Raw genomic sequence first — 23,155 nt, forward strand, 5'->3', positions numbered from 1 at the left:
CCCTTCTCCCTTCAGCCTTCCTCTCTTTTCTTCTTCTCACCCTCCCCTCACTCTTTGCCTCCCTCCCCTCCCTCCCTCCTTCCTTCTCTCTTCTCTTTCTCCTCTTCCTCTTTCTTCCCTTCTCTTCCCTTCCCTTTCTTCTTTTTTCTCTATCTCTCTCTCTCCCTCCCCACCTCCTGCCCTCATTTAAGAGTATTTTGGGGGACTACTGTTCCACAGAACAACTTTGAGAAACTGTTCTGCTATATATGTTTTCTCTATAACCCATCATTTTTTTTAAGTTTTTTCTAGGAACAAAGATGAGTCTTGGCTTTTTCTCCTGAAGTTGTTAGTGATATAGTCCAGGGCCTTGGAATGGACCAAAGTTAAGTGGCCCAAAAGGACTATGAGAAGAAGAAAGGTCTTTATGAAAGGAACATGAATACTATTATATTTTAATGATAATTCCATAAATGATACTCTAGAGGACTGGCAAATATATGCTGTTTCTATACCCTTTTATTTTTTTCCTTCTAAGAAATAAGATTAGATCTGGGGGAATCTCGATATCTCATTAGCCCTTATACTATTGCTGAAGTTAGAAGAAGTAGCTTTTGATTCACCTATTTATTGTTAGGGAAAATTATGTTGAATGACCTACCCAACAATACCCTGAAAGTTGGGATCTATTATAAGTTCCTTTTTTCGAGGATAGCTGACAGCCACTTGATTTATTCGATCACATACATACCCACCTTCCTTTTTTTCCCTTTCTTTCTGTACTTAGCATTGCCACCTATGAGACATAGTAGATTTGTTTAGACTGGAAATACCATAAATATTGTGTGGTCTTCAAACCAAGTAATTTGCACTTCCTAAGCACTGGTAGTCAGGGAAGGAAATAGGTATCTGAGTTTTGGGCTCATATTGTTTCTTTTCTCTTGGGTTCCTAGTGCATTTTTTTCCTTTGGAGCCAGTTTTTGTTAGATTGGTACTTGTCTCTTTTACCCAGAAATAAAGATGGAAAGTCTGAGTTGGACTTTGATACAGATCAATATGACATCCTGGTATCAGACTTTGGCACAGAAGAAAAAGAGACTGGTGGTGTTACTGCTGAGCTGCCAGAAACAGAGTATTCTTTACGGGTGAGTAAGAGTGGTTTTTCTTCAACAATGAGAGGTAAGATTTCCTATAACATGAAAATCTATAGGACAGGATCTCCCTTTAGTTACAGAGAGATGACAGCCTTTTAGCCCTGTGTTAGGATTCCTTTTCACTGTCTCCACCGAAGCAGTTTAGTGAATGTAGTCAGCAGCACTTTAGTGTGGAATTTGACATTGTATAACAAGATATAGAAACTGAGCTAAATCTTTGCCCAGAATAGTCCTCAGTTGCTAGCTGTGTTTTATGGGAATGTCAGTAGAATTGGCAATATCATATATTAACTTTCCTTTCACTGTTCCATAGGCATTTTGTAGTATTCTGTATATGAAGCCAAGAATGAAAATTTTTCTGCGTCAAAAGAAGGTGACTACCCAGCTGATTGCCAAGAGCCTGGCCAATGTGGCATATGATATATATAAACCTACATTCACAGTATCCTTACAACTATGTGAAGTTTATCTCTTCATTTCAGGATTAGATTTCAGAGCTGGCACAGAAAAACAAAAACCTTTCCTTTTCCAATTCAAAAGTATGTGTTATAGTACAAATCCTATTACAGTGTACTCTGTGGAGGTATTTATTAAATATCAATCTATGCACCATTTTTATCAGAAATCACCCAGAAATTATGAAAATAATACAGAAGTCTGAGACTTTGAAGATTCTGGTTCAGATTCTGAAATCTCTTTTTTAACAAGAAACATTTATTTTTAAATTCTCAGCTGATTCTCATGAGTAGCCAAATTTGAGAATCTCTGCTTTAAGACCCACACCATTTGGTTTGTATTAGAATTTTGTTATATATTACATTTATTGAAGTAAGCAGAATGTTGACTTGAATGTTTTGATCTTTTGGATACAGTGTGATTTTTGTCATGACAAGTCCATACTCATGTTGATGGAAGTTAGAATAGTGGAAATTAGAGGTTGATAATGGATTTCCTGGTATTTCTCATAATGGCAGCCATTCAGAGAAGTTATTACTCATTTTCACTTCTGCCCCCACCATTGCTCTGAGAATGAATTTCAGACATTTGGGAAAACTTTAAGATTAGGGAAATTAGGGTCATCTATGTTGATGGCTTTTCGAGCAAAAAAAAAAAAAAAAAGACTAAAAGGTTGAGAACTATTGAAGCGGTTATGAAGAATTGCTATTGTAAGTTATTTCCTAGTAACTAAGCACAGCTCTTGGACTAAGAAACACACTCTTGTTTACTTTATCAAACACATTATTTATCTTGCTTTGTGTTTATTCCCTTGACCAATAATTAGGAATCGTTAGTCTCTTTTAATAAGCTGTGTTATTGTTACTCGTAAGCAGATTGATTTTCTCCTTTTGGGGAACAATACCTTGTCTACTAAGAGAAGTTTTTCTTTTTTTTCTTTCTTTTTTTTTTAAACTGTAGACAAACCTAACTTAACAAAGCTAGTGATATTAGTATCTGTTGGTAAATTAGTTATAATATCACTGTATGTAGGCTAGGATCTTAGTGCCGTAGGTGTAACAAAGCCAGTCAAAAGCCAGTTTTCCAACTACTGGTTCAGGATATTTACCATGTTTCTGTCACCAGCTTCTTTCTTTTATGGGTTTCTATCAAGGCAACTCCTAAGCATGCATTCTATATATACCTTAACTCTTTAACTCCCCCTTCTTATTAAACTAGTTACCTTCTCTGATAGAATTTGGGTAAAACAAATTCACTACATGCAAGAACGAAATGAAACTCCTAATAAAATTTACCCCAAGATCACTGAGGGACAAGAGCACTGATGCCGATTTATTTATTCCTCAGTTATCAAAGGCCTCTTTCCTCCTCTTGCCCTCTCTCCTTATACTAATTTGGGGAACCTCCTACCTCCTATTATAAGGTCCTCCCACCCTATAATTTAGAATTTTAAAAGTATACAATAGAAAGAATTTGACATCATTTATCTTTAAAATGTTAATTTTATAGTGTAGAGTTTTAGTTTGTTTATTTGGGGGGAGTTTTGTGCTGTTTAGTTTTTGCATTGGAATAGAGTCTTTCTTCAGGTTTGATTTGAGCTTCTGGATCCCAGAATATTATATGTTCTGAGCCAAACATTGCCGTGTTGTGTACCCACTTATATTATGACTTCGTATCATGCCTAACCCATTTGTCACATGGATATCATTTTTGAATGTGTAACAAAAATAAATTTTTAACTCATTTGGACATGAAGATTTCTTAGTAATTGTTTTAATGAAAATCTCGGTTTCTCTATCTCCCCTTTATCTTTCTCACACTCTTACTTTGGTTTATAAATCAAATAAGACTAGTTAATGACTCATCATTGTTCTTGTTTTATGTATAATAATTAGTTCTCTTTATTTCATCTAGCCAAGCTTGTTAACTTCTTTCCATGAAATATATTACAACAGGACTATTCATCTGCCTTTTACCTTTAAAAGTGATTTGGTTTTTGGTGCTTTTACTTTCATTTTTTTGGAATGATTAGCAGGTCTTATCTTATTGCTCATACTTGTGTAGGTTTGTGTTCTACCATTTTACAACTCTTTATCAGAATCTGAGAGACCTAGCAGTAAACCGAGCAACTAGCAAGGTTGAGAAATGTTTCGTGATTATGAATTTTTAAATCACCAATGGCATTTCAGTATATTTTCTCACAGTCTTCTATGTATATGTTTATATATACATATTTTTAGATATTGCATGTTGATATATTCTGAACTATTCCCAAATATTTTTCAAGGACATAGTTTTAAAGCTGCATAATAGACCATGTGGATATACCAACATTTATTTAATCATCCCTTAATGTCAGATATTTAAATTATTTATATTGTTCTGCATTGTAACTAATTGGTAAATCTCTGTAACTCAGAAACCTTTATGGGCTTCCCTGACTCTTTCTGTAGGATAAATTCCTAGAAAAAGAACTACTTGGTCAACGGTTAAGAACATTTTTAAAGCTATTACTACAGATTTTTAAAACGCCCTCTAGAAAGGTTGTACCAATTTACATTCAATGGTGTTTGATGTTCGTTGCTATAATAGAGCGCAACATTTTGTCTGCTAAAGCCCCTGGTGTTTGTCTCCTTAATGAATTTCTTCTCAGAATAAGCAGGTGAAAATAACTTTTGGGTTCTCTTGCAAGAATAATAACCAATTTGGAGTAATGATGTATCATAACAACCGACTCATAAAGTCCTTCGAGAAGGTGGGATGCCAGGTGAAGGTGAGTGGTTAATGTTTCTTTGTCACAGGAAACTGAAAAGAGTAGGAAGAGGATTTAAAATGTCCTAAGGGGATAAGTCATTAATGGCTTTTACTCCTATCAATGGTGGTTAAATCTGATTCTGGAATTCTGTGTTTCCAGTGAGCCATTTTGTGTTGAAAACCTCTACTTCTCATTCTTAATAAATATTAATGAACCCAAGAACTTTACAGAATACATCCTCTAGTTAGGTGTTAATAAGAAGTAGGATTAGAATACTAGCAACTCTGCCATATGTTCCATGTGTGCCATGAAGGTAGCTGTTTATATTTTCTGGGGGAGACAATAAGGCAGAGTTGAAGATGCATAAAATTTAGTGGTTGATGACCTGGATTTGAGTCTCGACTTTTCCACGTAGAACCTGTGCAACCTTGGCTAAATTGTTTAATTTCTCAGAGGCTCATTTTCCTTATCTGTAAAATGGAAACAACAATAATAATTATACCTCCTCGCCTACCTTACAACTTACAAAGTTGAGAGATTTAGATGGGATAAATTATGTGAAAATACTTTAGAAAGTGAGCTATACAAATATTACCATCATCTTCAATGTTTTAATGACAATTTAAAGTAGGAATATCCATAAGTATCCCATTCTGATTTTACAGATAAGATTGCTAAAGCACAAAGAATGATAAACTAGTTTACATTACACAGTAGGACAAAGTTATATAAGAACCAGAATAGCTAGTCTTCAGCCTATGCTGATCTTCCTGTTATATCATCTTTACACAACTCATGTTTGTGAGCCAGCCTAATTACACCTTGACTCAGTTCCTTCCATTAAAGAAGAAAAAAAGATTTTAAATCCAAAAACCTTTTGTATCAACTTGTAATAAATAACCACTGTAAGTCTGACTCAACTTGTAGTTATTTGGCAGCCTACATATATAAAAAAAATTGTTTATTTTAATAGAGCGTGATGATTACGTAGCATCCTTAAAATTATTTTCAGATGAAGTGTGGTTTCAGTTTCCTAGAACAGTAGTATATAACCTTAATTTTTTATCAGTGTCATTTTTTTTGTTTGAATGAAATCTTATGGCAATCCCAGAACATAAAACAGATGAAAGTGGATGTAGTGTGGGTGTAGTTGAGAAGACTATTAATCCTTGGTAAACCCTAGGGAAGCTGTGGGTTATAGTTTGAAAATCTCTGCCCTAGAGTTTGCTAGAGGTTCCAGAAGTACATTCTGAGTGTTTCTCTAGATCTTGTTGGCCTTTCCTTGCCCATGAATGTTATGTAACCTCTTTATTATTGTTTGGAATCAAAAGGAAGTACCTCCAGGCAGTCAACAGTAATGTAAGTGTTGAAATTAATATTTTTCTTCTAAGCCAACTCATGGAGAAGGTGTGGGAGTAATCGGAGTCATTGAGTGCAATTTCTTAAAACCTGCCTACAACAAACAAGACTTTGAGTACACCAAGGAGTACCGGTGAGTCACTCCCAACCTGAAGTGTTTCTGATAGTTTGTTCAGATATGATTCTATTCTCTGAAACCTCTAAAAATGTCTCTAAAAAAACCAGGCAGATAAATTAACTGAGAATTCCTTCAAATCTATTTTCTAAGATTAGAGATAAAATGATTTTATTTTTGAATTAAAGCTTACTGATACATGATATATGGAGCCCAGTGGAGATAAACCTCACCTTTAAAAATTATTGAAAGAGCATAGGAGTCATTTAGTAACATACTTCTGGTGAAACAAAGAGCCTTAGAATTATCATAATGAAAAGAGATGAGTGGACCTGAAGTTATTGAATATATTTTGGGGAAAAGAACCAGCAGTTTGAAGTTTGTTCTAAAAGATTTTCTTGAAGCCATTGAACAGATCGAGAGGAAACTACTGAAGGAGCAGGAAAGACATGTGTTTTCATGGACATATCTAGATTTAATAGGTAAGACAAACAGGTAAGACTCAGAAAGGAACTGGGAGATAGTAAAGTCAGGATGTAATAGTTTGTTTTAAAACTTTGGGGGAGGAACGTGCCAGGTACTAGGGACATACGAATGAAAGAAGAATCCTTCATGCCTATGAGCAAATGGGATGAGATATATGCAAATAAGAAAGTTAAATACCTATAAAATGATTGTTTTAATGGAAGAGATATACAAAATGGGAAGAAACTTTAATTATGCCTAAAAGAGTCGAGGAAGGCTTCACAAAGCAGATCATTTTTGAGCTCAAACTTGAGGGAACAATTGGAGTTTGCTGGATGGACAAATGGGGCAAGGACATTCTATGCAGAGGGAAGTATATGCAAGGACATTAAAGGGCAAGAGGTGTTCTTGGAGTATGGAGAAAGAAGGCAGAACATTTTATGTCATTTTCTTGAAAGTCTCAGTAGAAATTTTCTTCTTAGAGTGTGGGAAAAGTAATTCCTCAGATTTCCTTTTTTTGTGTGCCCAAAACTATAACAAAATTAGTTAAATGTTGTACCTTAATTTATCTGGAACCATAAGAATTTTAGGTTTAGTGCTTGACAGAGAGACAACTGTTTGGATGGCAACCCCAAATTAATTTCAGGATAATTGCTTCTTGGTCACTACGGCTACTCAATGGTTATGGTAACTACTGACCCTCAGTTTTAAAGTAAAATGGTCTTTTAACTATGAGTCTGGCCCATAGTGGAGATTTTTGACTAGGACTTGACTCTTAAGATTGAAAGTTTATAAATGACATCGTTTGATAAAAGTCTCAGAGTCAAGGCATTCTGTTTCTCTTGAGTAAAAGGAATAGTGATTTTTCTGGTGATTAAGCTAAGAGTTAAGATTTGTGAAATTCAAATTTTAGATATTAAAAAATTAACATCTTTCCTATACCAGCTTTGTCAAACCGTCATCTACCTTTTAAATTTTAGAGGTATTGGACCCTTGGTTTGTAATGTTTAGGTTCAATATGATGAGTTTGAGGTGATTGCAGGGGATCCAAATATATTTCATCGGCAGTAGGTTTATTCAGTTTGACATACAGGATTTCCGGCTTAGGTAGCTTAATATCTGCTACACACTTTATTAAAAACAAAAACTAGTATACTATCCCACACATAGAATCTTTTGAGGATAAAAATTTGTATAACCCTTATCCCAATTCTGGCATCATGTTTTCTTTTTTACTCAATTTTTAAAATATAAAATGAAACTGTTTAGTTCAAAAAAATAAGAGAATTTGAAAGGGGGATTATAGAAGGTTGTCTGCTTTCACAAACTCATCTTAAGAGTGTTATAGATACCATAACTGCAACTGCTGAAAGAGATACCAGCCATCATACTGCTGGAATGTCTACAGATGAATCATCTGTAATATTACTTTTAATAGTTGTGGATATCAGATTTCAGTTGCAACTATTAGAGCTCAAACTTACAAAATTTCAGCCTAAGAAACACAACCAGTACATACTAACTGAACAGTCCGCTGTTGCAGGCACAGTGGCTAGGCTTGGTGGAATTGGCTAAGAAATTCAAGATATGGTTACTGTCTTTGAGGAGCTTATAGTCTGTTTGTAATCATGGATTGCCACATACATGAAACAATTTAGAGAGTAATAAAATTGCTTTTTGATCAATCAAAACTTAAGTGGTGTGGTATAGGAAAAATGCCCTGAGAGAACAGATTGAGAAGGTTTTAGGTAGCAGGTATGACTTAGGATTTGCCTTAAAGGATACAGGAGTTAGAAAAGGGAGGGGGGCGGACAGCCAGGATGGAATTACAGCATGAGCTAAGGTAGTGACCGGAACTCAGAATGGTAAGAATATGGGGAGTGAAGTTAGAGGGATGTAACTAGAGAGAGGGAAATAAAGTCAGATGGATAGAGTAGGGCTGTATCCTAGAGCACAGATTGGCAAAATTCTCTTGTGAAGGATCAGGAGGTAAATATTTTAGGCTTTGTGGACCATGTGGTCTCTGTCACAACTACTCACTCAGTTCTGCCATAGTATGAGAACAACCACAGATAATAAGTAAAGGAATGAGCGCATCTGTATCCAGTACAGTTTTGTTTACAAAAACAGGCAATGGCTTAGATTTAGCCCACACGCTGTAGTTTGCCTACCCCTGTCCTAGAGCCACAGTTCCAAGACTATGCTGAGCTGAACCCAAAGGGGAGCCACAGGATGTTTTAAAATTTTGAGGACAGTGAAGTGATACTTGTCTTTTGTTTATAAATAATAGAAATTGTTTTCTATTACTGTCGTAACAAATTACTACAAACTTAATGAATTAAGATAACACTTATTTATTATTGTAGATTTCTGTAGGTTAGAAGTCCAATATAGGTCTCATTGAGGTACAGTCAAGGTATTGGCAGTGTTGCATTTCTTTCTGGAGGCTTTAGGGGAGAATCTATTCCCTTGTCTTGTCTAGCTTCTAGAGGCTGCCAGCATTCCTTGTCCCATGGCAATTCTTCCTCCATCTTCAAAGCCAGCAGTGGTAGGTTGAGTCCTGTTCACATAGCATCACACCAGTGACCTTGCTTCTATCATTACATATCTGATTCTGACTCTTCTGCCTCACTCTTCCACTTTTAAGGACCCTAATGGTTACATTGGATGATTCAAGATAATCTCTTGATTTTAAGGTCAGCTGATGAGTAACCTTAAATCCATCTGCAACCTTAATTCCCCCTTGCTATGTAACCTAATAGATTCATAAATTTCATGGATTATGACATAGACGATCTTTGGAGGACTACTATTCTACCTATCACAGTATGCCCTCTGGCCCCCTAAGATCCACCTACATCTCACATGAAAAATCCCAACATCTCCCCAAATCTCAACTATTACAGCAACTCAAAGTCTAAACTCCCATCTCCATGTCATCAGCTCAAAATTCCAAAATCTCATCATATAAATCAGGTATTCACCAATACTCTGAGTCTGATGCATCCTAAGGTAAAATTACTCTCCATCTATAGACATGTCTTATTTTTTTTTTTTTAATTTTGCTTCCAAAATACAGTGGTGAGGCATAGGATACCAGTTATAGATATTCCAGTTCAAATGGGAAGAAAGTTGAAGGAAAAAGGAGTCACTGGTCCCAAGCAATTTCAAAATCCAGCCAAGCTAATTCCATTAAATTTCAAGGCCTGGGAATTATCTTCTGAGACTTGTAGCTTCATATTCTGGATTTAAGGTTCTACCCTTTGGGCTTGTGGCTCCACCCTCAGCATCATCTTACATTTTTCATGAAGAGTAGCATGTGTTTGCAGCTAAGTAGTTTCATCAGCCTGTTTCCTGATTAGAGATTTTTGGAGGTCTAAAGGCCTTCTTTCATTTTCTACTGTCTTCATCCCTTTTAGTCTAATCTAGTAGTTTTTGTGCTAGTATACTATCTCAAGACCCTTGTGGATCTCACATGTATGTCATGGATATTCACTCCATCAGATAAGAGGCTCCTGACAGGTCTTTCCTAGATAATCCTATTTCTGTTCTTAGCTTCTGCTGAGATCCGAGTCATATGTTTAATCTTTTCAAAGAGCTTTTGTATGACTGAATACTCTGACTTTTTGATCTTTCTGAGATACTAGCAAAAGGTTGTCCAGTCAGAGGCTTGGCTTTTTTCTCTAGAGCATGCTTTCTTGACAGTGAATCTTAAAATTGTAACATCTTTTATAATCTCGATAGGCTGATAATTTCCAAAATCATTAAGTCCTGGTTCTTTTTTGTTGAACAGTTCTTCCTTCAGTTTCTGTCATTCCTCTCACATTTTACATATGCAGCAAGAAGATACCAAGCCACACTTTCAACACTTTGCTTGGAAATCTCCTCAGCTAAATGTTTCATCACTTACAAGTTCTGCTTTCCACATAACTGTAGGATACAATTCTGCTAAGCTTTCTAACACTATATAACAAGGATCACCTTCCCTCCAATTTTCCAATAACATGTTCCTCATTTCCTTCTGAACCTTTACCGGCAATACCTTTAACATCTATAATTCTACTAACAGACCATTCACAATGATTTTGGTATTCTCTAAGGAAATTTGTGTTTTCTCTACCATGCTCCTTACTTCCTTCAGAGCCTTCACCAGTGGGGTGTTTAATATCCGTATTTCTATTAACAGTCTGTTCAAGGACTCTAGGCTATTTCTGTCATGTGCCTCAAATTCTTCCACCCTCTACCCATTGTCCAATCCTAAAGGAGCTTCCACATTCTTAGTTTGTTGTTGTTGTTGTTGTTGTTGTTATAGCTTTACCCCCAATTCCATGTACCAAAATCTGCTGCATTCCTTTTGGTTATTTCATATCTTTGTGAAACTGGGTTTTCAGTGGTTGCTGTGATACAAAACAAGTAATACATGAAAATCAATATCAAATAAGAAATGAAGAAAGCTGTGTCCAATCTGATTCCAAGGTTTGAGAAATTGTACAGTACCCGACAGGCATACACTTCCCATTAGTAAACAGTTGTGGTTATGAATGAAATAGAAATATTTTTTCAACTTATATGTATCATTTTTTCAAATGGATTCTAGATTTTAGTCCATAATACTTACTAAGTTGTTTGTACCTAACTATTTAATAAATGTAACGGGTACATATTTCTTTTGACTTAAGGGTGCCATGAAAAACTTGAGACACTACGGGTGCCATGAACCAAGAAGGTTTGAGAACTGTCATAGAGGGACATTCTGTAGTAGTAGTTGATGCTTTATGCAATGAGAATTCATTGTGTATTCTTGAATAAAGGAGTGACTGGACACACTATCTTAAGAATATAGTAGTTGACCCTTGCACAACAAAGGGGTTAGGGGCGCCAACCACCCAGACAGTCACAAATCCGCATATAACTTAAATTGGCCCTTCCCATATATGGATTCTCAACTATGGATCAAAATTACAGTTGACCCTTGAACAATGTGGGTTTGAACTGCACTTATGTGCAGATTAGAAAAAATTAAATCCATGTATAAGTGGACTTGCACAGTTCAAACCCACGTTCAAGAGTCAAGTGTATATTGTACTTACATACTGATATATGGTTTATAAGGTGCTTTACATGAATTATGTCAGTTGATGTATCTGGCAACAGGGAGTGAGGTGGATTAAAGGAAGGATTAAAGGCTATTGGAGTAATCTAACTGAGGTGAAGGTCTGAAATAAGAGTAGCTGTGAAAAAAGAAGTATATGACAGATACTATGAAAATAAGATGAAAAGAATTTAGTGATATATCAATGATGGGATATGGGAGATAAAGGAGAGGGAAGAATCAAAGGTTGCTTCAAAGTCTCAAATTTAGTAGATTGTGATATTGGTGGGATCATTGATAGAATAATGAGGATGAGAAAAAGAACAGTGTCATGGAGTGACAATGGTGGAAACTAGATTGTAGAGGATTAAGACAGGAAAATGAAGAGAACAAGGTAGTGGATATAGACCACATATACCAGTATTTGGAAAGTAAAAAGAAGGTGATTAATAGAATAGTAGGGTGGAGCCAGGGTTTTTGTCATAAAGAATGAGGTTTCAAAATACATGAAAAACTGTATCTTGATTAAAGTGGTGGTTACATGACTGCATGCATTTGTCAAAACTGATAGAACTACACACTTGAAAAGATGAATTTTACTCGATGTAAATTTTACCTCAGTAAATTTTACTTGAGTACATGAGAACAGAGGTTTATTTTTTCAATTGAGATACAGCTCTTATACTTTAAAGGTCACCATTTTAAAGTGTACAATCCAGTGGTTTTTCATATATTCACTAAATTGTGCAACTGTCACCATTATCTATCTCCAAAACTTTCATAACCCCAGAAGAAATCCCTGTTTATTAGCAGTCACAACACATTTCTCCTTCTCTCTAACCTCTGACAACAACATACCTACTTCCTTTTGTCAATTTTTTTTTATTGTGGAAAAATATATTCAACGTGACCATCTTAACCATTCTTAAGCGTACAGTTCAGTGGCACTATGTACACTCACACTGCTGTACAACCATCACCACCATCTATCTCCAGAATTATTTTCATCTTGCAGAAGTGAAACTCTATACCCATTAAACAACAATTCCTCACTCCTCGCCACCAGCCCCTGGCAAACACCATTCCACTTTCTGTCTCTATGATTTTGACTACTATAAATACCTCGCATAAGTGAAATAGTACAGTATTTGTCCTTTTGTGACTTGCTTATTTCACTGAGCATAGTGTCCTCAAGCCTCATCCATGTTGTAGTGTATGTCAGAATTTCTTTCCTTTTTAAAGGCTGAATAATATTCCATTGTGTGTATCTACTACATTTGCTTATCCATTCAAACATTAATGGACATTTAGGTTGCTTCCACGTTTTAGCTATAGTGATTTATAGTGGACAGTAGTCCCCCCTTATCCATGAGGGATACGTTCTAAGACCCCTTATGGACACCTGCTATCATGGATGATACCAAACCCTATATATACTATGTTTTTTCCTATACATACATACCTATGGTAAAGCTTAATTGGTAAATTAGCTACAGCAGGAGATTAACAACAGCAATAATAAAATAAACAATTAGAATAATATACTCTAATAAAAGTTGTATGGATGTGATGTCTTAAAATATCTTAGATATTGTACACACAGTGTGAATATGCTAGACAAAGGCATAAGTCACATCCTGAGTGGGATGGAGTGGGACAGTGCAAGATATCATTCTGCTACTCAGAACAGAACACAATTTAAACTTAAGAATTGTTTATTTCTGGAATTTTTTATTTAATATTTTTGGACCACAGTTGACCATGGGTAACTGAAACTGCAGACATCAAAACCACAGATAAAGGGAGACTGCTGTATTTTGTCTGATATTAGTATAGCTACCCTGAATCTCTTTTGGTTACTATTTACGTGGAATATCCTTTTCCATGCTTTTACTTTCAACCTATTTGTGTCTTTGTATCTCAAGTTAGTCTCCTGTAGACAGTATGTATTTGGATCATTTTTTTTTTAACCCATTCTACCTATCTCTGTCTTTTGATTGGAGAGTCTAATCCATTTACATTTAACTTAAAGTAATTACTGATAAGGAGGGACTTCTGTCATTTTGCTATTAGTTTTCTGTATGCTTTATAGATTTTTGACTCTTGTTTTCTGCATTACTGTCTTCTTTTGTGCTCAATTCATTTTTCATAGTGAAACATTTAAATCTTCTCATTTCCTTTTGTGCATATTATAGCTATTTTCTTTGTGGTTACCATGGGGATACATGATCCTGTGATCAGGAGCAGCAAATAGCGATCAGAGCACCGGTCCCCGATATTTGAAGGTCAGAGTCCTTTTTACCCACCCTGGCTCCTGCAGGCTGCTGCTCTTAGTATGTGTGCACAACTGCCTGCCCTTGGGCTGGGAGTAAGGGATCATAGCTGCTACTATACTAAGAGCTGAAATTTGCCAGTTTACCACCCAAGCCTTCCCATGGAAGTTGCAAGCCTTCAATAGATGCCACAGTTCCAAATAGTTACATCAGAAAGGTTCTGCTAGTGCAATTGTTGTCTAGGTGGGGAGTCAGATTCCTGGAACTTTCTCCTCCATCATCTTCCCAGAATCCTGTCTAATTATCCTTGAGAGAAGGATATAAACATAGAGGTAGGAACATTGGGAGGTCAGAGGGGAATAGGAGTTGATGTGGGGAGCAGCTCATGTATGGTTATTTTGATCTCTCTGTAGTCAGAATCTAATTTAATATGAGTAAGGCTGAAGTAAGGAAGAATTCCCCTCAAGGAGGGAAGAGGTCTGCAAAAACGTTGGAAACAATCCAAGGAGTCAAGAGATTTTTAAACATACCAAATTGATGGTATTTCAGGTGTATACAGCTCTACATTAAGTTGTAATCCTGGGTTATAGAATTAAGTATGAATTAGTCATTAGAAATTGGCAGTTTTTAAAAGTAAAATTCCTGTTTTGACTTAAATACATTATGCTTTTTGACCCTGGAGCACAGCCAGAACTTGGGTATAGCCTCCAGTGGTTTGAAGGGGACTTTTCTTGCCTGTTGGTGCTATAACTGTTCTGATCGGCATTTGCATGAAGAGAAACCGTGTAGACATTTTTAGGTTTGTATTTGATTGATCTGTAATAGGGTGCAGTATTTGATCCTCTGACTTTCAACTTGTTCCTGAATTGTTTACCTGTAGTCATCTGACAATCAAATAACTTGTCCGTATTTGGCTCCATCCTAGCTCTGCAATTTAGTCCTCTGTCATTGTCTCTTATGTCAACTCCCCACCCCTCATGATTTGAAAAGCTCTGAAAATTTGGAGAACACGGTACTTTTTAAGACTTGTGACCATTTTACCTTTTCAACCAAAGTGACTATTTAACATTATAACATATAATTTGCAAGGCAGTGGATTCCTATTCTGGTTCCTTTAAGTATGTTCAAACCTATGATGAATATTCTAAATTCTTGTTCAACAAATCCTCAACATTGACATGCTGCTTTTTACTTTTTCTTTCAGGTTGACAATAAATGCCCTTGCCCAGAAGCTCAATGCTTATTGGAAAGAAAAGACATCCCAAGAGAATTTTGAGACCTCAGCCATAGCCAGGACAATACCGTGAGTAGTAAATATAGAATATAAAAGTATCAGGGATAATGTTCGTAGAGCAAATGGAAGGAATAAAGGTAAGATGGTGCTTTTCACATAAGGAGGTTTAATAACTAAAATTGGGAAATCACAGGTACTAATTTCATCATTTTCTAGACCTCTTCATTCTGGTTTAACAGTTGTGTGGTTTGAATCTGCTTCTTAATAGTTGGGTAAGTCACTTTACCTCTTTGAGTACATTAAATTAGATGATATAACATTTTTAGCACAGTGCCTAGCATATAGTAAGTGTTCAGAAATGTTAGCAAACTTTTCTTCTCTTTATTCCTCATGGACATTGTTGGAACTATACCAAGGAATTTGAGAGTAGAAGTAGAGAACCCCGCATATCAGAAAAAAAGATAGAATTTATTGACTCTAAGACAGGTAATTACACACAGAATCAGGATGGAATGCCTCAGTAGGCCAGGAAAGGAGCATAATACAGAAGATAGAATGTGTAACAACACATACGCAGTCAGCGATACCACCATCGAGACAAATATTAAAGTGTTAAAAGTTCATTTTGAGTTAGGCTCCACCTGTGTTTTTTTTTTAATGGAAATCATCAGAAAAATGTATGATATAAAATTTTTGTTTCAAATGCAACTTGATTACTGCTTTAATATCAGTATTTTATTCTAAATATCTTGCTCATGTCCAACCTCCATGGTTTTCAAAAACATGCAAACTAAGATGAGATGCCATTTTTCAGCCTTTCAAATAAGCAGTGATTAATGCAATGAAACAGATGTTCATACATTGCTGGAATAGGTATATGTATGTTAGATAGTCTTTCTGGAGGCAGAGTTGTAATAATGATTGTTATTTATTGAGCACTTATATATCAGGCACTGGTCTAAATTCTTTACTTGTATTTACATTTGTTTATCACAACAACCTTATGAGATAGATGATACTATTTTTAACAAATGTAAACACTGATACACTGAGTGCTTAAGTACCTTGCTCGAGATTAGACAGGTAGAAAGTGGTAGATCTAAGGTTCAGATATAGGCTATCAGGCTCCCAAACCCAAGTTCTTTACATGACACTATTCTGGAAGGATACAATGAGGAGAATATGGTATAGCCCCTTTAACTACATATTTATTGCAAGCACAAGCTAAAAGCTTCTCCTATCTGGATGGATGGAAGTCTCTACCATGTTCTGCATGTAACCAGAGGCAGAGTGTTGCTCTCTCTAGTGTTTGTCCCCAAGAGAATAATACTGTCATGCTTCTGCCAGATACTCTTTTGTGCACATACATGTAAAGCCAAAGCTAATATGACCTTTTCTCTCCCCTCCCACTACTGCTGAAACTGCTTTTTGCTGCTGTGGCTCTAAATAAAACACCGGCTGTATGGAAATATATATATAGACACCAGAGGTCAGGCTTGAGCTTAGAGCTTAGAGGTTGCAAGGCTGGAGCAGCCTGGAAGTAGGAGATAGGAAGCTATATATCCAAAAATGTGTATGACATTGTATTTGAGTGGTAGAATTATGAGTGTCTTTTATTTTCTTTTCATATCTTTCTGTATTTTCCAGTTTTTCTATAATGAGCTTATATTACTTTTATAGCTAGAAAAAAGCACTATTTAAAAGATAAGAAAAATATTGAACTAAGATATAAAAAATCCACCACTCTATTGAAATGTCTAGTATAAGAGCAATATAAATGTAACATACACAAAAACTACCCTATGCTAAATTACATGTTTTTCAAATTGGTCCTAGGTGCCCCTCTACCCTCTTTCTGTGTCTCTTCTCCAGCCTTCCCGCTTCCCACTCCTTTCACACCTTAAATGCTGACTGCTTCTATTATATATGGACCACTTCCTTTGACAGAGAAACAAATTCACTCTAAGGTGTAGGTGACTAGATTATGCTTCCTGGGTGGCATGGGATTGGATATGTGTTTTAAGATAGAACTCTGGAAGAATTTACCTTAATAACATAACCCAGTTGTTGGACTGGAGCCACCATTTCTAGTTATGAAATTTAATCAAAGTTATATTACTTTTTTAGATTAACTTTGGGAATATCAACCTAATAAAATTTTGACTGAAGTATAAACGAAGAACTTTTTTGAAAAGAAAAAAATGGGAATAGGGATCTGCAGGGAAATGGGGGAGACATTTTGATGATTGTTCAAAGACTCGCACAAATGCATTTTAAACTTGTCACAGGATTGGATAGAACCAGATAAAATGGTTCTACAGGTTTTATTTCTTGGTATTATTGTAATATATATAAAATTTTTCCTAGTTAATTAATTTCAGAGTTAAAATTATCCTCTTGCCTCAGTGTGATATATATATGCCTTCCTGTTAAATTTTACACCTGAAACTTACTGGATTTTGTTAACCAAAGTCATCAGAATAAAAATTAATTTAAAAGAAAGAAAAAAATTATCCTCTTGCTTGCTTAGAACAAGAGATTCCAGGATAAATATTATTGACCTCTATAAATAATGGTAGCTCACCATGTTAATATTTGTTACTGTTTTTCATATCCATATCTGGTGTAGTTCTATTATTATTTTTTCTGTGAATTTCAAGATATATACATTTTAGACACCTAAGCTATAACACTTCTAATGCAATTCATATATGAAATTATGTTCTTTCACTTTTAAGGTGTGCTTTCTTAGTCTAAGACAGAGCACAGAACTAGGGTAAACGCAGTCATACTTCTGTTTTCCTTTACTCAGGAAGGTTCCTGACCAGACATGGGTACAGTGTGACGAGTGTCTTAAATGGAGGAAGCTTCCTGGCAAGGTTGATCCATCTATATTACCTGCAAGGTGGTTTTGTTACTATAATTCCCATCCAAAGTACAGGTAAGGTTAGGATTCAGTATTATGCCAGAAATAACTCCTGATCTGTCTCTATATTCTGAAATACTTTTCATCTCAGGTCCACACTCTTCAGTGTGGCATTCAAGCCCCTGTGCCACCTGGTCCCACCCTACTTATCCAGCCTTATTCTTATTGTACCCTAACTCAAACCCTATGCTTTAGCCAGACCTGTGGCTTCACTGTTTCAAACATGTGCCACGCTTATTCCCTCCTCTATGGCTTGATAGTGTCATTCCACTTGCTTAGAATGACTTTATGTATTCTAGCTGCCTTTCCAAATGATATCCATCTGGGATGCTTAAGTATTTTGTGTGATACTTCTCCTGTTGACAATAGTTTATAGAATTTCACTCTGGCTTCCTGTGGTATTCTTGACATCTGTTCACATACTGTTTTGTATTTTGGGGATGTTTTTCATATGTCTGTACTTTGGCTCTTCAAGAGATTATAAGTTATTCGAGAACAAGGACTTTATATTTCAGGTTGAGTTGGTTTTCTTCATATGCTTCCTATACCTGAATCTGTTGTAGTATCTATTGTACATTCAATGCTGTTTGTTTCCATGTTCATCTTCTTAATCCACCGTGTGTTCCTTGTAGCACCTAACATCTGTATAGTACCTGGCATATCCATGGGCATTCATTTCAATTTAAAAATATTATTTGATTCAGTGTCACATAGGTTTATAACAATAATTCGCTTTACTTCATTTCAGCTTTGATGTAATATTTTTTTTCCCTCGGGATAAATGCTGATAGAATCAAAACCCTAAAACGGAGTATGCTTTATTAGGAAAAAATGCTTAAAATGGAGGAAATTAAATAAATGAAGTCTAAGTCTTTAATGAATGAATAAGCATTTCCCCATAGTCTCCAGCTGTGCCTAAGTACCTCTCCATGGAGAGTAACTAGGACTGTATGATTAGAAGTCTTATTTTGAAACCTGTATCTCTTATCAGTTTACACTTAGTCCAGGGGACACAGTCTTAGAGGATATTTTGCCCCCTTATAAAATGGGTATAGTATAGGCTTACCAATTATTATTAATTTTTATTTATTTCTAGAATTACTTTTGACCATTAAATATATTTTCTAGTACTGCTTTCAATTTTTACTCCTCTAAAATTCTCTTCCTTATGCTTTATATATAGGAGTTAATTTTCATTTATAGAGTCTTCCTTTTTCTTCTCTTTGCTACTCTGTTCTGTTCTTTTTATGATATAAGCTCCTAGTCCCTTATTGCTTCTCTCTATCATAGCCTCCGATAGTCTTCAGGCATCATCACCCAGTTCAGGGATTTTCATGCTTCTAGTCTACACCATGGGAAATACTTTGTTTGTAAATGAGAGACAAAAGACCTAGGTTCTTGTGCTTGAACTTCTCTGTGTAAAAATAGAGGTTATGTTTCCTGTCGTCTACCATAATAGGAATTTTGTAGCTGTCAAAGACTTTTAATGTCTTGAGAGAAAAGTGATATATGCGCCCCCCCAAAAATTAGATGATGATATGCCTTGAAATAAGACTTAGTATATGTTAACCTGTGCACAGGTTTTGTAATGTGGGTGGAATCTGACTCTATGATGTGAGAGGGTTGTTAACCTGCCACAGTTGTGAGGCAAATGAAGGGTAAAAGTGAAGGACACGTTTTGTTTCCAAAAGATGATTTCTTTTCTGTACTGCAGGAGATGCTCTGTTCCAGAGGAACAAGAACTCATTGATGAAGGCCTGTACTTGAGCAAAGCTAAGAAACAGTTGAGTATACTGCAGGTGGTATTTTATATCATACTGTATCAAACTGTAAAGGAGCCTGACCCTTCCTAGTAGGGCAGGGAGTTTTGAGAAAAGAGACCATTTTTTTTCTTTCTTTCTGGGTTTTTAATGATTTTCTTCCTCACCTCTTTGTTCTCTCAGTTCTTTATTCCTTCTAGTCATCTCCTGAGTGTCTCAACTAGCGATTGTCTTTAGTCTCTCTCCTTTCCCTCCCCCTCTGTCTTTTGATGGGGAATCTGAAATTTCTCTTCAGTAACAGAGTTCGGGAAGGCATCCTTGTTACTCGGTGAGACCCACCCTATTTCTAATTTGGAACGAACATTATAACATAAATCTACAATTGGTAACCTATTTCAGACTGAGAAATTTCATGAATGAACTAAATAGCACTTTTATCCTCTCCTAGAGATCAAACTGTTGAGAAGAAGAAGGTGCCAGTGGAAAATGAGACATACCAGGTGAGACAGTCTGCCCTCTTCCTTTTTTCACACAAAATTTTTTCCAACAGAAGATATAGGTTGAAGGAAGCAGCAGTCTTGAAAGCTGCATAGAAATAATGAACCATTTCTTCTGGTGGTCTTTTTTTCATTGCATCTTTTAATTTTGCTTTGATCTGCTGTCACTGATATTCAGATCACCAAAAATAGAAGAGCCAAATCATTAATTTCCCAGATTTGAATTCAGTACTAATTCTGGACAGTGTGAATGTACCCTCCGTGTCACAGAATTATCAGGGTTATGTTCCATCCTCATACAGGCTGCTCCTGTTGAGTGTCTGGTTTTCCTCAGTCTCCTTGCTTCCAAGATTTGGGGGTGATTCTTCCTCTTTCCTATTGGGAAGAAGGGGTGGTTCTTTGTGCCCCTCCCCCATCCCTGCTTTCAGGCTGGCTGGCTTTATAAAGACTCTGCTGTTTTGAATTTTCAGGAGCACTGTCTCTCGGACATGGTTGCCCAGCTCCGGACGCTGAAGGGTGCAATAAGGTTGGCCGTCCTTTCAGGGACACTCCTTTCCTGACAGCCACCATAGCACCCATATATCTTCCCCCTTCCCAACCTTGCCTTTCTGCATGATTTTCCTGTTGACCCTCTTTCCCAGAGATATCTGTTAGTCGCATGTTAGATTCACCTTCCACCCACTCAAGCAGGGTAGGTCTAGACTGGTGAGGATAGAGGCAATTTAATACTAATTCTTCTTCTGACAGTCTACCAAGACCCAGGTATATGAATATTCAGGTTTCATGCCTTAATGTCTTGGCTTAATAGTCTGATCTAGAGATTGGGAGATTTCCTGGGACTGCCTTGTCCTCATTCAGTTTGCCTCCCCTTTATATCCCTTCACCTTCATCATCCATACTATTTTCATAAGCTGGATCTCCTACAAAATCCCAGATGCATGTCTCTGTGTGTGTGCACCATGAATAAATGTTTATGTCTCGCATGCATTTCTCCAAAACCAGCACCGATACATGCTGCAATGCTTATTCCCTCTACCCTTACCCTCATCACAGATCTCAGAGGAGTGAAAACTCAGCCTTAAACTGGGTCACAAGAGAGAATTAGACACTGACTAGGGGGCTTGGGTTTATGTTGTGGGTGGGATGACTCGAGGAACCAATAAGTGAGTTGGGGAGGTCTGTTGGCCTCCAGCAGATAAGGCTATAACTGAACGTGCCTGGGTTCAGTGTTCTAGTGTACATTACTGTGCGCTGTTTGTTTTGTGTAGGAAGCAGTTTCTTTTTATTTGGCTAAGTATTCTTTCCTAGCATCAGAAGGATTGACTCTCATCCTTTGGTATTTAGGTTGAAATTGGGATTTTTACGAATCATTTCTTTTTTGCTAGATATTCACTAATCCACCGAAGATCCCTACTATTCAAAATATGGATGAATTGAATAATAAGACAATTGGATATGAGGAAATTGATAGCCCTAACCGGCTTCCATCTGTTGGGAAAGACAGCAGAACACCTTCTCTTCAACCTAAGCCTCTGGATTCCAGTGTTTTTCAGTTTTCCAGGTGGGTAAAAAACAGTCTCTCTTTGATAGTAAACTTCAGGCTCTGTTTTCCTGTGAAGTGTGGTATGGTTATCGTGTTTTACGTTTTTCATAAGGCTTAGCATGGAATTCAGAAGGAGAAACACCATTTGGGGTTGATAGAATTGTGTATTGCGTGTATCCTCAATTTTTCAACATTACAACTGCTATGTCAAGTCTGTCCTTTTTTTTTAAACCTTTTTGAGGTGGTCATCTGACAAATTCTCTTTTATGTGTTATGTATTCACATTATGTTAGGAATCGTGTAAGTGAAGTAATGGACATGAAACCTCTTTGAAAAGCATAATGTGCTATACAAATGTAAGGTGAAGTTAAGTAGATAAACATTGTTTCTTTCGTTAAGTTTAGGAATATTGAAGTTCTTTGGGGTCCTATAGGCCTAACACATGTTGGTCACATATAAAAATTACCATTAGAAATTTGTGCCATTAGGTAAGCCTTCTAGTTCATTATTTCCTAGAGTAAATTATTAGTATAAGTATAGTTTTAGCCTTTACTTGTTCATCTTCTAGCTCCTCTTCAATATTATTTTGTTAGTCTTTATAATAAGAAGGAATATACCATTTCTTTTTCTTAAATATCAGGAGTATTTGAAGCACTGAAATATATGACTGCCCCTATACTGCCATGAGACTGGAACTCAGGACTCTTAATTAAGAATTGCTTTCTCCTCTCTGTTATGCTTCTCACTTCTGGCATAGGGCAGGTAGAGTTGCTCTCTAATAGTAGAAACTTCTATAGTCATCAGTAATGTGACTTTTATCTACTGGGTTGTGAACTTTTCCATTTTGCTTTGGATATCTTCTTAACATTATGTTGTAGGACAGAAGCAATGGAATACATAATAGGGTAAAATGACTCCTGTTTTTTCTCCCAACGTTACTGATTTTTTTCCTTGTTTCTTGCTTCTTAGGTGGGTCTTTTCAGCTTCTCATCTAGACAGACATCTCTACATGTGTGCAAGTCCCCTATTCAGTGATTCTTCCACAATTAAACCCTGTAGATATTGGAAGAACCCCATGACCCCCCTGAACATGAACAAAAAGTCTCAAGAGGAAGTAAGCTATTAGGAGCAAAACTAATAAAACTCTAAAGGAATTAAATGAGAATTTGTATGAAAGCATCTAGAGGTACTCATTAACTAATGACTGAATTTGAGTCATATTGAGGGAGCAATTTCCAAGACTGAACTATGCAGCAAGGGGATAAGAAATATAGGCCAGTCTTGGAGACTTGACCCTGATTCTACTCTGTTCCCATCTATAATTTTCCAGCTCCCGTATTAGATTGGGAAGGGAGTACACACTCTTTTGAAGCATATTGATACCTCTCTACCTCAGTCTCATTGAGATGGTCATGTATCAGAATTGCCACTGAAGTATCCAGGTATCATTGCTCTTGAAGGCTGTACTTTCCCTGCTGTGACCACTTTCCCTTTTTCTTCAATGTTTCTTTTGTTACTCTGTACTGGTTTTTGGTAACCTGAAGGAG

At 36.4% G+C, this 23,155-nt stretch overlaps 1 protein-coding gene across 1 annotated transcript in view; it reads left to right on the plus strand.

Annotated features, from left to right (window-relative positions):
* Positions 1 to 23,155, plus strand: part of MORC4 (MORC family CW-type zinc finger 4) — a 55,446-nt gene that overhangs the window by 14,026 nt on the left and 18,265 nt on the right. Inside the window, exons 6-14 of the mRNA XM_039878942.1 lie at positions 992 to 1,124; positions 1,447 to 1,575; positions 4,243 to 4,362; positions 5,736 to 5,836; positions 14,853 to 14,951; positions 17,695 to 17,823; positions 19,523 to 19,591; positions 20,017 to 20,068; positions 21,451 to 21,626. Coding sequence (XP_039734876.1) covers positions 992 to 1,124; positions 1,447 to 1,575; positions 4,243 to 4,362; positions 5,736 to 5,836; positions 14,853 to 14,951; positions 17,695 to 17,823; positions 19,523 to 19,591; positions 20,017 to 20,068; positions 21,451 to 21,626 — 1,008 coding nt within the window. The remainder of the gene's footprint in view (positions 1 to 991; positions 1,125 to 1,446; positions 1,576 to 4,242; positions 4,363 to 5,735; positions 5,837 to 14,852; positions 14,952 to 17,694; positions 17,824 to 19,522; positions 19,592 to 20,016; positions 20,069 to 21,450; positions 21,627 to 23,155) is intronic.

The sequence above is a fragment of the Pteropus medius genome, unplaced genomic scaffold (assembly GCF_902729225.1).
Source record: "Pteropus medius unplaced genomic scaffold, Ma_sr-lr_union100, whole genome shotgun sequence".
Lineage (NCBI taxonomy): Eukaryota > Metazoa > Chordata > Mammalia > Chiroptera > Pteropodidae > Pteropus > Pteropus medius.